This window comes from Pelecanus crispus, chromosome 3 (assembly GCF_030463565.1).
Source record: "Pelecanus crispus isolate bPelCri1 chromosome 3, bPelCri1.pri, whole genome shotgun sequence".
NCBI classification, from domain to species: domain Eukaryota; kingdom Metazoa; phylum Chordata; class Aves; order Pelecaniformes; family Pelecanidae; genus Pelecanus; species Pelecanus crispus.
The window spans coordinates 106,013,441-106,027,707 of NC_134645.1; the positions used below are offsets into that span (position 1 = coordinate 106,013,441).

At 39.8% G+C, this 14,267-nt stretch overlaps 1 protein-coding gene across 1 annotated transcript in view; it reads right to left on the minus strand.

Moving 5' to 3' along the window:
* Positions 1-1,790: 1,790 nt before the first annotated feature.
* Positions 1,791-14,267, minus strand: part of AGPAT5 (1-acylglycerol-3-phosphate O-acyltransferase 5) — a 58,331-nt gene continuing 45,854 nt past the window's right edge. The window contains exons 7-8 of the mRNA XM_075707849.1: positions 4,365-4,488; positions 1,791-2,700 (exon numbers count right to left, since the gene is read on the minus strand). Coding sequence (XP_075563964.1) covers positions 2,475-2,700; positions 4,365-4,488 — 350 coding nt within the window. The 3' untranslated portion in view covers positions 1,791-2,474. The remainder of the gene's footprint in view (positions 2,701-4,364; positions 4,489-14,267) is intronic.

Here is a 14,267-nt window from a genome sequence, read left to right on the forward strand (position 1 = left end):
AGTTTTCTTCTTTTCATTGACTGTTTCTCACACAAATCCTTCCATCAAGGACTTAAAACCACACTCCTAAGCAGTCCCTGCCAACCAAGTTACAAAGATGAAGGTGCAGAAAAAATTGAACAAGTAGACAGGACAGAAAAGTTGAATGAGCATTGGCTCTTCTTATTTTAATGAAGAAATATTTCAAGTTAATATCAGTGCATATTTAGAAATAGCATGTGATACTCCCAACGCCAAATACATCAGCAAATTACAGTTTCAAAACTTTATAAATTAATGGCAAGAAAAAAATAATTAAGATTAACATAGAGAATAAGGTTCAAAATAAACATCCTGTTTGTTTGTTGCACTGTGTCAATTATATTCCTGGTACTTAAACAGCAAGAGAGATCCAATATTTCATGGTAATTAGGCTCTCCAAAATAGCAGTTATTTTTCTACAAATGAATTAAGCAGTTTGCATTTATTGTTGATGTATAATGAAATGTTATTCTTAGCTGTTACAAAGAAATTTAGTCATGTCAGAGTAAAATTTCATTCCATGACTGAAAATCACACTAACATAGGAACAACTGCTTTCTTGTTATACCCACTGGAAACTGTCAGCTGAGAATAGGAAGAACTGCATGTGAGCACATTTGGCTGTTACATAAAATGGCTTTTTTTTTCTGGTTTCACAGCCTTGTAACAATACTGTTTTTCAACATCGTTCCCACTCATTGTTTTTAAAATGGTTCATCAACACATCCTGAATCAATCACTGATATAAATAACTCCAGTGACAAAACCCATTATGGAAGGACACAGAACTGCAAACTGAGAGTTGTACCGAATCATTTTAAGGTGGAACCGTAATTACTCTATAAAATTCTGTAAAAAAAACCCCATACAGTAAAAGCAGTATCTTTAATTAACTGGCAAAGGTGGAATCTGAAAAACTGAGCTATGATTTTAAGAGACATTTAATACACGATGGACTCTAATGCAAGACAAATCGCACTGAAGCTAAAAAGAGATGCACATTTAAAGCTTGCAAGTGTGATATAAAAATATTTTCTAGTTCTTTCATTTTGATACAGGGAGTCCAATGCCCTAATGAAAGAAAATAAAGTACATCCTCTTTCCTACCCCATCGCTGTACATATAGACTATTCCCTTGATATCAGGAAATGGCGCTTGCCCAACAAAAATACCAGCCATGGGAATCACAGACTTTCTGGTAGTAAGGGTTTGTTGATTTTGCTTTTTAAAGTATATTTTCAAGCAGGTGAAATACTGGTAGTATATGCATTTTTTTCACTATTAGTCTACTGTGCAAATCATATACATCAACTCTGTAACTTCAATCCAAATGCAGTCTGCATTGCCTAGAATGATTTGAGAATCTAATGTGGTATCACAGCATGGAGATGCCTGCCACACTATGAAACATCAGGTTAAATCAGATTAGTAGGAAAAGGCACACGCTTTGGATTTAGCGGGAACATCTGAAGGTTCCTCGTTACCATACCCTTACGCTCCTGAAGTTACAGTAATTCTGTGCATTACCCAAACGACAGAGTTTGCTTCCACAAAATTGTGAGGTAACAGGAAACTTCTGCTTATGGCACGAACACACAAAAGGTCTGTGAGCTCAGCTGAAACTCTCGAGGCGCTAGGGATAACGCAGACACAAGGTAGGCTACAGTTTGGTTAGGCCAGAAACAAAAACTTAACATTTCATTATAATGCATACATTCCTTTTATGCACAAATACAGGGTGCGCAAAATAAGCTGTTTGCTCAGTAAAATTTCATGTTTTGCATACGTAAAATAATCAGCTAATACTGCAATATAATAAAAAATCATGCACTAGATAAACAGAGCTTCTTCCCCATGAACAGTAGTTCTCAGGAACATTGTATTCTGCTTCAGGTAACATCTCACGATTTGCCAGCCTACATAGTCCCTTTTAAAGAACACAGTATTTAGCTAAAACTGAAAAGCAAAATTAAAAAAAAAAAAAAAAGGAAAAAAGTTTTGATTTTAGTTGCAATGCAGCTGGGATAGATGCAACTGAGTTGCTGCAATGCACCAAAGAGTAACAAAAATTCAACATGAGTATCAGAAGAATAAATATATACCCTAAATTAATCTCTGTAAATACATTCACAGGTCCACTTAAGACACCCTTATGGGTAACTCATACTTCATCAAATCTGCAGACAGAGATGGATGTTAGTTCATGGGGAAAGCAATTTATCATATGACTTGTTTATCTGTCATTATTCCAGCAAAAATCAGTAGCAAATTTGAAAATCTACATTTGTTTTCCCCAGACCAACCACACAGAGGCTTAAGTCACAAATTGTATTATTTCCAATGTTTGATCAATAAGGCTTTATTTACATTTTTTTACTATAAAGTCAGGAAAAAATTTGGTGCAATGTGCAAGAAAAGACTGCACATTTCACTGACTGGAGACTGACATCTGCTTATGGTTTAATGCTAACCCACAGGCAGCCAATTAAAGTCCCATATATCCATGTTTTTACATAAAGTTTCCTTCCAGATTCTGTCAGAAGCATACTAGCAGTCAGGCCACCTAAAAACAGCAAAGATGGCAAAGTTTTCTTGAGGCTTAGTTTGGAATGAACACTTTTTCCAGGGAACTTATTTCTTCTTTTAGAATCCTTCGCATCGTAAAACTCTATTAGTAACCTACAAGCAGACAAAAGGAGATGGTCAAAGTTATGCATTAGCGTAAGAAGTTTTAAGCAACTTACTTTCATCCAGTAACTGCTTCTAATCACGTTATTTAACAAATATTTTAACAATATGTAGCAGCTCATCTGTAACAAGTTTACGCAATCAGTATGCCTTAAGAATATGATGCATTCAAAGTAACGCTGCACGTCAGAGTACTCAGCCTGAACCCTTGTGAGCAATAAAAGCAGATTTTTCCAGAGGGACCAATTTCAACACTGACTAGAAAAGTTGAAAAGAATCCTTTTCATTCAGCATTTAGCAAATAAGCCCAGAGTACTGGGCAATATCGTAGAACAAAATAGCACACAGTTAATCACTGAACTCTGAAGGCTGGGGGGAATTATCTGCATGAAATAAACTAATAACAAACGTGCAAGAGTAAAATGCTCCACCACAGGTTTAGTAGTATTTTTTTCTCCTGTTTTTGAAAACCAGTGATAAATGGATTCAAAACTTTTAGAGTTTTGTTTTAAGTATCTCTAAGTTTGCCTGACAGACTGCTTTGGTCCTAGGAAAGATGTTCTAGTCAACAGGAGTCTACAATGAGACATAGATGATCAGGGTTCAGTTTTGCTGGTCTTCACTGGAAGACTACTTGTGGGCCACTGGACAGCCCACATTTCATTTTATCTATCAGTTACTTGTCTATAAAATGAAATTCAGACTTTCTTAGCTCTCAAAAATGAAGAAAAGAAACTACTTTGCAATCCTAAACTTCTAAGACACCTTAGTAATAGTGCCATGTTCACAGATAGTCATGTTAACTTTCACATGGATGAAAAAAAATCACTGGACAAATTAATCCCTTTTTCACTTCCATGGAGTGTGAGACTGGCAGAACAATTTTAAAGCACAGCATACCTGAATAGCCAGGGAAATTTCTCTCCCACACAATGTACTCAAGGATTTAGAAAGTAAACAGATTCAGCTCCCTTAAGCTGGACTTCAGACGTGGCAAATTAAATCATCATCTCTCAAACAATACTTAAATCCCACATTTAGGCACAAGGTCCCCCAGGATCCGGGGGATCTGCATATGCTCACTAGTGACCTTATCTGGAGATGCTGGAGGGAGCCAGGCACTTCAGGTCTGCCATGATTCAAAGATGGGCAGATGAAACTTCTACTTCACCTAATTTCCCCAGTGAAGGTTGGGATCTCGGTGTTACTTATGTTTTTATCCAATCGCTGTCTGATGGAAGATGCATAAACAATTCAGGCAGAAGAGATTAGATCAAGACCTGCCTCTTTCTAACTCTAACCTAACACTGATTACAAGGCTAGAATCAAACTACGTTTTGCTTGCTCGCCTACTGCGGGCATCTTACATTCCTGGCTGTGCATGACTCAGCTTCAAGAAAATAAATGGAGAGTATTCAGATGAACACGAGTCTCGCCTGGAACATGGATTCACAGCTCTTCAGCCTAAGGAAGGTCTAAAACCCAGGAGTCCCAAACTCCCGAGCAAAAGCTTTACCACAAGGGTATTATACAAAACATGCACAGGAGTACCAACACCAGACAGCCCTACAGGTAACACAGAAATCACGGGTATATCTGTTAATACAAAAGAAGACAGCTTCTTTAAACAGAAAGTTCTGCACATTGTTACTTACTTATCCTTTATTTCAAAACGTTCATGAAGCCACCTTCTCATATACATCTGCTCTTCTGGAATGTCCTTCAGTTCAATTCGATCAATGAAAATATGAACTCTTGGGCATTCCTTGCAAAGAAACTCTACAAAGAGAGCAAACCAACAGGACTGAGTTACAAAAAACACTGTAGGACATTTATTTGTCTAAAATACACCAAAAATCTGACCTCGTAGCTGTAAGTGCCTTGGAAGCCTAACTTCAGTTTTCAAAACCCTCCCCTCATTATCATAGAATCGTCTAGGTTGGAAAAGACCTTTAAGATCATCCAGTCCAACCATTAACCTACACTACCAAGCCCACCTAAACCAATCAAGGGTAGACTAGACTAAACCATATCCCGAAGTGCCACATCTACCCATTTTTTGAACACTTCCAGGGATGGGGACTCCACCACCTCTCTGGGCAGCCTGTTCCAATGCTTGACCACCCTTTCTGTAAAGAAATTTTTTTTTTTTATGTTTGGATCCTGAGCACTTCACTGAGCTTAGAAGCCATCTGGCCTACATAGTTCTGAAATGGTGGCCCATTATCACGTGCAGCATGGAAAAATTGTCCTAAAATTCACCCTGCTAACTCTAAAATGCTGTGCTTGAAAATGTTACACTTCTACCTCAGCATCAATCTACTCATTCTGTAGTGTGGGATGCAGTAACTTTGATGTCGTAACGTTATCCAGCCTGCAATTTTGATTAAAGTTAACAATCATCTTTGCTTGTCCTTTTTGAAATCTAAATTTTGTTTGCTCCTGGACGACAAGATCAGAATTACAGTGATTTCCCAAAGCATCTCCAGAAGGAAGTGGGCTTCAGTTTAAGTAATAACCTATAATTAAAAAGTACAATAGGGCAAAAGACTCAGAACAAAATGCTGCTTTCCATTTTGCATCCTTTAATTTTTCTTCTGTCTTACAAAGCTCGAGACAGCCTTACTGCAACCCCCCTCCCCCATTTCCTCAATTTGTCCCTAGAAAAATTTAGCAAGCAAGCATTAAGCCAATTACAAAGAGAACTCCATTACTCACATAGCCTTGTGGGATTTCTTACAACTAACAAGTGGTAAAAATACTGCACATAGGATAAAAACCCACCAGTATTTATGTACTAATAATAATTTGGATTTATCAATAGCAAGGGGTATTGTAATTGTAGCATCCCTGTATAAAGAGATGCATGATGTGAGGATGGAAGTCCTTAGAAATTTGGACAATCTTCATATTTTGAAAAGGGAGCACAAGTGCCTTCCTCCAATACAGATGGGCAACAAATGTAACACAGACTGGGTGGTCCCTTTAGGTTGTTGACATTTTTTGGACAGCAGTGCAGATGTACAGAAGACTTTGACCCATAACTGTTAGGGGTATCTTGAGGAATGACTGTGCAAAATAATTGTCACTGCATGTACATCTTTATTATTGTCTGCCAAAGCAGATATCCCTCTATTTGTTTTTCTTTTTTACAGGATTATTTATTTTTAAGGACTGTGCTGTAAAAGCAATCCTTATCTTATACTAGAAATTGCCTTAAAGAAATTTAAAAGCCTGTTCATGCAAATGTGTTTGTGTGCTTGCAGAGGGGAAGGGAAGGAGAAGAGATAAAGAGACCAGTAAAGTCTTACGGCATTTTGATGCAGAAATTTGTAAGGTGCTGTGTGCAGTTTTACTTAGATCTCAGGCAGAGAGCGACCTGCACTGAACTGTGCTGTAGCGTAACAGGAGCACCACGGCCCACGCACCATCAGCTGAAGAAACGGCTGAAGGCTCTAACCACAAACAAGTCCACCTCTTAGCCATGGAGTAACAAACACAACTGTCACTAAAACATTTCTGGTAAAACTGTCTCCTAGCTACAGCTATTAGATGGCAGGCAAGTTAAATACTTGGAGGTCCAGAATGATGGTAGGTATACAGATTGTCTTCAGGTTTATGTGCAACATTTTTACTAACCATAAAGAAATCAGTGCTCATGTAAAAAAAAGCATGTAAAGAAAGCAGGATTTTCCTCTTGCTTTTAATGGTAAGGAAGGATCTTCCAGATCTGTTTCTCTGAGGGTACTATCCAGGCTGTTCACTATATCAGCACTTAAAAACATACCATTAATATTTTAAACTGACAGACGTATTATCCATGTCTTAAATGCTTGTAACGTTCACTGATGTACAAATCCTCTTTTTGAGTGGCATTACCTATTAAGTAGAACATTCTAAAAATATGCAAAACTGTATCTAGAAAACAAATATCTGAAAGCCAGATGATATGGTCTTTTTTGTACTAGACTCTTACAAAAAGCATCTATGCTATGCATATTCAGCTAGGGCTGAAGATCTAGCTTTAAAATATATTTGAAACATTCTGTGCATTGTATAGTGTATGTTTCTTTTGCTTCATAGCACATCTGTTGTTCTGTATAAGAAACAACTCTTTCCTGATATTATTTATAATCTCAGTTATAAATTAAGGAAAATTATAAACCAAGCAAAATTCTAAGATAGATGAGATAGCATTATTAATAGCTATATGGTATTTTTAAAACTAATGTTATGCTGCTTAAAAAAAATATTGGTATTTGGACATTCAAAAGACAGCAACAGAGTACATTATTCAATAATAAGCTCTAGTTAATGAAACAGGAATAAGATACAGGTATTTCAAAAGAAACACCTTCCCCCACCAAAGCTAAAAGTAGCAACTCTACAAATCTGCTTCGAAAGGATAAGAAACCCTCCACAAACACCTAACCTTTGCTGCTGGTTTTCTACCTTATGCCCACATTCCAATGCAAGTTGATTCTTACTACTTCCTACACTGGTCATCTTCAACCAGTCTAAATTGAGTCCCCATATATGAAGATCCTAAAACTTCATCTTAATTTCCCACCTTTGTAAATCCCAATGCCCTTCTCCACAGCCTTACCCTCCCCTCGCAGTTTGAGACTTAGTTCAGTCTTGCCGAAGGCTGGGTGATCTGCAGCTGCAGGTGCTCCCCTAGAGAGGGCCATGATTCCCACCCATCAATTCAAGGCCATTTTATCCAAACCCTGGGCATTCAGGACATCTGCAGATGACATTATAATGTATGTAGTCAAGCTAGTCAGGGCATCTGACTAGTCTTTAATTATCCAATTCATGTCAGGGTTTAATGCAACTAATCCAATCTTTTTCTTTAGATGCACAATGTCACTGCAATCACATAAGAACACCAGTGGATAAGAACAATATATTGAGAGGTTGTTCTAGGAAGAAACAGCTGGATTTTATCACCACAACCTCTAAAAGCTTGTGGTGGTCGCATGACTCTTAATTTCACATTAGCTTAACTCCCAAAAGACTTCTGTAATTAAGCTGAGAAACAAAATTTTATTGAAGCAATTTATTATGTGCAAATTACATCCAACTTCAGGGACACCAGCCCTTAAGGTCAACGTCTGACAGGCTTTTCAGATCCCTAAACTTGCCAGGATTTGTTATAAAAGGCACACAGAGGACAGGGAGGTGATTCGAGACAGCCAGCATGGCTTCACCAAGGGGAAGTCCTGCCTGACCAACCTAATGGCCTTCTATGATGGAAGTGACTACATCAATGGACAAGGGAAGACCTATGGATGTTGTCCATCTGGACTTCTGTAAAGCCTTCAACATGGTCTCCCACAACATCCTTCTCTCTAAATTGGAGAGATATGGATTTGATGGGTGGACTGTTTGGTGGATGAAGAATTGGGTGGATGGTCACATCCAGAGGGTAGTGGCCAATGGCTCAATGTCCAGATGGAGATCAGTGACAAGTGGTGTCCCTTAGGTGTCTGTACTGGCACCAGTACTGTTTAATATATTCATCAGTGACACAGACAGTGGGATCAAGTGCACCCTCAGCAAGTCTGCAGATGACACCAAGCTGACACGCCTGAGGAACACGATGCCATCCAGAGGGACCTGAACAAGCTCGAGAAGTGGGCCTGTGTGAACCTCATGAGGTTCAACAAGGCCAAGTGCAGGGTCCTGCACATGGGTCAGCGCAATCCCAAGCACAAATACAGGCTGGGGGATGAAGGGATTTGGAGCAGCCCTGCAGAGAAGGCTTGGGGGGACCGGTGGATGAAAAGCTGGACATGAGCCAACAATGTGCGCTCACAGCCCAGAAGCCCAACCGAATCCTGGGCTGCATCAAAAGAAGCGTGGCCAGCAGGTCGAGGGAGGTGATTCTGCCCCTCTACTCTGCTCTGGTGAGACCCCACCTGGAGTACTGCGTCCAGCTCTGGGGCCCTCAGCACAAGAAGGACATGGACCTGTTGGAGCAGGTCCAGAGGAGGGCCACCAAAATGATCCGAGGGCTGGAGCACCTCTCCTGTGGAGAAAGGCTGAGAGAGTTGGGGTTGTTCAGCCTGGAGAAGAGAAGGCTCTGGAGAGAGACCTTATTGCAGCCTTTCAGTACTTAAAGGGAGCTTATAAGAAAGATGGGGATAGACTTTTTAGCAGGGCCTGTTGTGATAGGACAAGGGGTAATAGTTTTAAACTAGAAGAGGGTAGATTTAGACTAGATAGAATGAAGAAATTTTTTACAGTGAGGGTGGTGAAGCACTGGAACAGGTTGCCCAGAGAGATGGTAGATGCCCCATCCCTGGAAACATCCAAGGTCAGGTTGGCTGGGGCGCTAAGCAACCTGATCTAGTTAAAGCTGTCCCTGCTCACTGCAGGGAGGTTGGGCTAGATGACCTCTAAAAGTCCCTTCCAACCCAAAGTATTCTATGATTCTATGATAATTAACAGCAGGAACAAGCAAGCCTGAACTTCCCTTCAAAAGACAAAAAGTAAGTGCAAATCATACTTTATAATAAAACATTATACTGGGGACAGCATTAGTCAATCAAGAACTGAGTATAATTTGGGTTAAATAACACTAACATATTTTGTAGGAGCCAAGTGACTGACTGTCATGTGGGAGATAATTTCCTAATAAAACTTTCTATCTGGCTAAATAACAGAAGTGCAGAATGTTTATAATGCTTCTAGTGACCAACCACAGCAGAAGGAAAGAATTTAAAATAAGGTGGATTGAGCATTTTTTTTCTTAAACTGTGACACTGTGGCCCTCCTTCTGCGGGACAGGATTCACACTAACACAGGACTGCAGGATTCAGTGCAGAATTAGGATTAATGAACAGGGTGTAACAGCCTCCAGGAAAGGAATCAGATCCACAGAGTTTTTAATTGTAAACAAATGTTTTGTGAGGGTGTTTTGCTCGCTGGGGCTTCCACAAATTCTACTAGTTTTCAACTCCTCACCTTCAAAAGCCAATTAATTCTGTTTTGAATTATCAGCATTACCAGGGAAAGTGAGGGAAGGAGGGAAGCTCCAAAGCACAGACATAGCTATAACTGAGAAGGGACATACAAATGGCCTCAGACCACCTTCCCCTTAAGGCTACCACAGAAGTTCATTCCACCACTCCAAATTATTTGCCTTGCCCCTTAAGAAAGTTGTGACAGTGGTGTTACACTTAAACAGATATTCCAGTTTTCAATTACTAATTAAGCCTGTTTTTATATGCACTTTAAATACAACACCAATAAAGTAGCTCAGATTTCAACATCCTACATCGGCTCTTTCACTGCAACATAATTATTGCCAAAGTGCTTCAAAACTAAGACAGGACAAACTGAAGCCTGACATAGTCATGTCCACTTAGAGACCCCAATTGCCTCCTGTTTTAAAAGATTTCAGTAGAGTTTGTGATAAACTGAAAGTGATATCACAGGAAAATGAAATCTGAATAACATATTTATTCTAAGTAACTAGTACTTCAAACATGTAAGAATAAGTCTCTTCAGCAACAGAACACTGCACGTTGCGATGTGTATAGTTTTACAGGTAAAACCATGTCAGCAAAGACATTCCTCTCTGAATTGCAGATGCTTTCTCCACTTTTTACATCTTCACTAGCCTGGACTTAAGTGTTCAGCTACCAAAGCAGTTTGTAAACTATCTCTTTCTCAAAGAAATAAATCCCATCTCTCCACTTTCATTTACTTCGTACACCAAATTAACAATCAGTTGGCAATACAAACATAAATTGAAGTCCTGCATTATTTCTCAGCTTCACACTTTCCATCACCTCAAGTTTAGCTGACAGGAACTATTTCACAGCTTGCTCTAACAAAATAAAGCAGTGGTACAGCAAAATGGCACTAGATGGGAACGCAAACATCCAGGGTACAGCAAAGGTTGTTTAGACAGGTTAACCTGGGGAGCAGTGGAGGAGTGGGCAGCACCGGTACCTGCTGGTACTGCTGATGTAGGGAAGCACGGAGGCGATGCTCTGCAGGCTAAATTCAAGCTTACAGCCATGAGACAAGCCTGGGACATGAGGAATAGCACAATCAGAAATACTGCCAATCCCCCGTGCAAGGCCCAAGATGCATGCAGAGATGCATCCACGAGGGACACAGCACAGGGAGTAAGCACCTTAGGAGCTGGGGGACCTTTTGAGACAAGAGAAATAGGACACACCTGAATCATTAAGGTGCTGGCAAGGAAAACTGAAAAGGTCTTACACAGCATTTCAACTAGCAGTCGGGGAAAGTGAAAGGTCAGGGAAAACAACCTGTTCAGACTGCCATAACATATGAGGTGGATGTGGCTAAAATGCAATGTGAGGGCAAAATTCAGAAGGGCCTCTGTACCAACATGAGAAGCCTAAACACGAAGACAGGAGAACAAGAATTATCACCACCAACAGATTACCCCTGTAAGGCAGGTATCCTGGTGACCCTGAAGGAGCATGCAATGTTACCAGGCCAGCGGACTTATAGGAATAACAGAATAGGATGTTCAGGTGAGAGAATGGCAGTGTCCGTGAAGGATTATATAAAGTATAATAGCTTTATATAATAAGACGACAGAAGTACAATGAAATCCTTGTGGATGGAAATCCCAGACTCTAATAAAATATATGTTAGAGATATTAAATGACTTCCTGAAAAGTGATCAGAAACTGGTAGCAGGAGTGTGAGATTCCAGCTACCTTTATCGAACTACATCAACGCTTCCGTCAGGATGAGGTCTAGGGGGCAGGGGGGAAAGAGATGAAATAAAGACTGTTTCCTGGAACAACTAGTTGCAAAACCCACAAGAAAAGATGCCATTCCTGATGTGGTCTTGAGTGGAGCAGCGTTAGCGAGAAGAGCTCTGCAACCACAGTCCAATTAATTTCAGCATTGTACAGAAAGAGTCTACAGCACACAAATGCACAATTAAAGGAACTACGGGGGGGGGGGGGTGGGAGGCAAAGTGTCAAAACACCCTAAAAGAAACGGTCCAAAAGGAAGCAGCCTAGAGGCTGTTAAAAAAAAACCCTAAATACCAAACCCCAGAAAAACTTGTATTAGAAATCCAGGTAAAAGATGTGTAACACCACAAAAGAAAACGTTTGGGTGGGTCTGAAAGCCACCTGTGTGTCTTAAAGGGAAAATTAAGGAGGCTACCACTATATTCCTAACCTTCTCCTCTCTTGAGGAATGTAAAGCTTGTCCAAATAAGGAAAAGCCACAAAACCGCTCATGCCAAATGTAAACATAAAATTAAGAGGACTAAAAAGGAACTTGAAAAATGCAAAGGATGCTCTAACAGTTTTAACTTTTTTGAATATATCAGAAGCAGTAAAACATCTAAGGTACTGGTGGGACTGCTGGATGACAAAGATGTGAAGAGCAGTACTCATGGTAAAGTGTAAGACCATGCAAGAGAAGCACAAATATTTGTTTGCATTATTCTTTCTGGCTGAAAATGTTTGATTCCTACACCCATTGCAATCTTTGTACCAGATCGCTCAAAGGAACTAGATCAATAAGTAAACAGACAGAAAGTATTAGACTAAATAAACAAGTTAGATGTCAGAAGTCACCAAAACCAGACAGCATTCATCCAAAAGCTCTCAAATATGGAATTTAAAAACAAAGATGTGTAACCTATCATCACAAACAGCCATTGTGCCAGAAAAATGGGGAGTTTCCGTTCTACAAACAAGGGCTTTAGAGATGATGCTGGGAAACACGAACCAGAGAGTCTTACATCCCTGGGTAAGATAGCAGGGTCTATAATAAGATCACTAAGCACAGAGATAATCACAGACTGTTGGAAAAGAGTTGGTGTGGATTCTGTAAAGGGAAATCCTGTCTCACCAATTTGCTGGATTTCTACAAGTGTCGAGGAGCAGGTGGATAAAAGGGATTCATTGGACATGATATATTTGAATTTTCGCAAAGCCTCTGACAGGGTTCCACACTGAAGGCTATTAAAGAAATTAAGCTGCCACGGGATTAGAGGAAATGATGTTTTATAGACTGAAAGCTGCTTAAAGGAGAGGAAGCAAATGGAAGGACTTAATGGTCACTTTTCAGGATGGAAAAGACCCAGCAACTGGGGTCTTCCAGGGATCAATGCTAGGACTGGTTTTATTCTGTGTCATAACTGATGAGCTGAAGAAGGGAGCAAACAGTGAACCATCCAGTTTTTCACATTTTTCAGAAGATCCTAAGCTCTTCTGGGTAGTCAAACACTGGCTGAACTCCAAAAGGACCTCAAAGCTGAGTAAACAGGGTGGAAATGTGGCAGCTGAGCTTCAGTGTAAACAAACACGAGGAAAAATAATGGAAACCCTGATTACATGATGCTTAACTTGGAATTGGTGGTTACAATTTGGGAATTGCTGACCCTTCTCTGAAACCATTCTCTCAATTGTGCAGCAGATGCCCCAAATCCCCCCAAATACTGGGCAGCATCAACAAGGACACTAAGAACAGGGCAAAGTGAGTCACTTTGCAGATATATAAAAAGATTGTGAATCCACATTTTAAATACCATGTGCAGTTCTGGTCTCTGTATCTCAAGGATGATGTGGTAGACTCAAAGAAGGCCACAGAAAAGGCCAACTAAAACATTTAAGGAGAAAAAGCACCTGCATTACAGACAAGGAGAGATTAAAAAGGATGAATTTTCAGTTTGGAGAAGGGAAGCAGAGGGAAGGATATGACAGCTGAAAAAAAAAAATCCTGAAGATGGCAGGTAAGAACTATAGCTCAACAAATCCTGCAAATTCAAGGGTAAATAATCACATATCTGTACCTTCCTAAAGATGCCCAGATGTAAAGAATCTTTTAAAATTATTATTAGAAAATGGTACATACAATTTTCTATACTGGTATGAACACTGGAGAGCAGCAGTGTCATTGTAAGCTGTCTTGCTGAAACAAGACTGTATTTGATGAAGACCCACAGTACTTGCACATCATAGTTCACTGAAACAATCTTCAAGTGGCTTTAATCTGTTATTCTAACAGATGCATTCTGCCCTTTGTACTGCTCTATAACGACTTGCGAATATTGTATGTTGGCCAAGTTAGCAGGAGGCTTCCTACAAATGTGTAACAGTTTTCATCAAGAGACTGCCAGCAACAGAACCAGGTTAGGTCTGTGGATTACATCTAAAGAGTCTCCCACTGCTGGCAACTGAAAAGGAACAAATTTAGGAGATATCTGTGTCTTCCTCGGAACATTTTTAAAGTTTCAGAAGTGGAAAAAAGAAGTTGAACTATGCAATTAAAAAAAAGGCAAGAAAAGATACAAGGATTGGACGAGTTCAGAACAATGCTCTCTCTAGCAAATAAACAGGATCTGTTAGGAACTATGCCAGTACTGCTAGTATTGATGTTTCTGCCTTTCCTTCAGACAGTCTGTTTTGATAAACAGGGAACAGTACCACAAACAGAGTAGAAGAAAAGGACTCTGATGCACAAAAAAAGCAAAAATAAACACAGGCTCTCAAAGCAGCAACATATTTCTAGCCAAACCTGACAGTGTGAAGAAGTTAAAG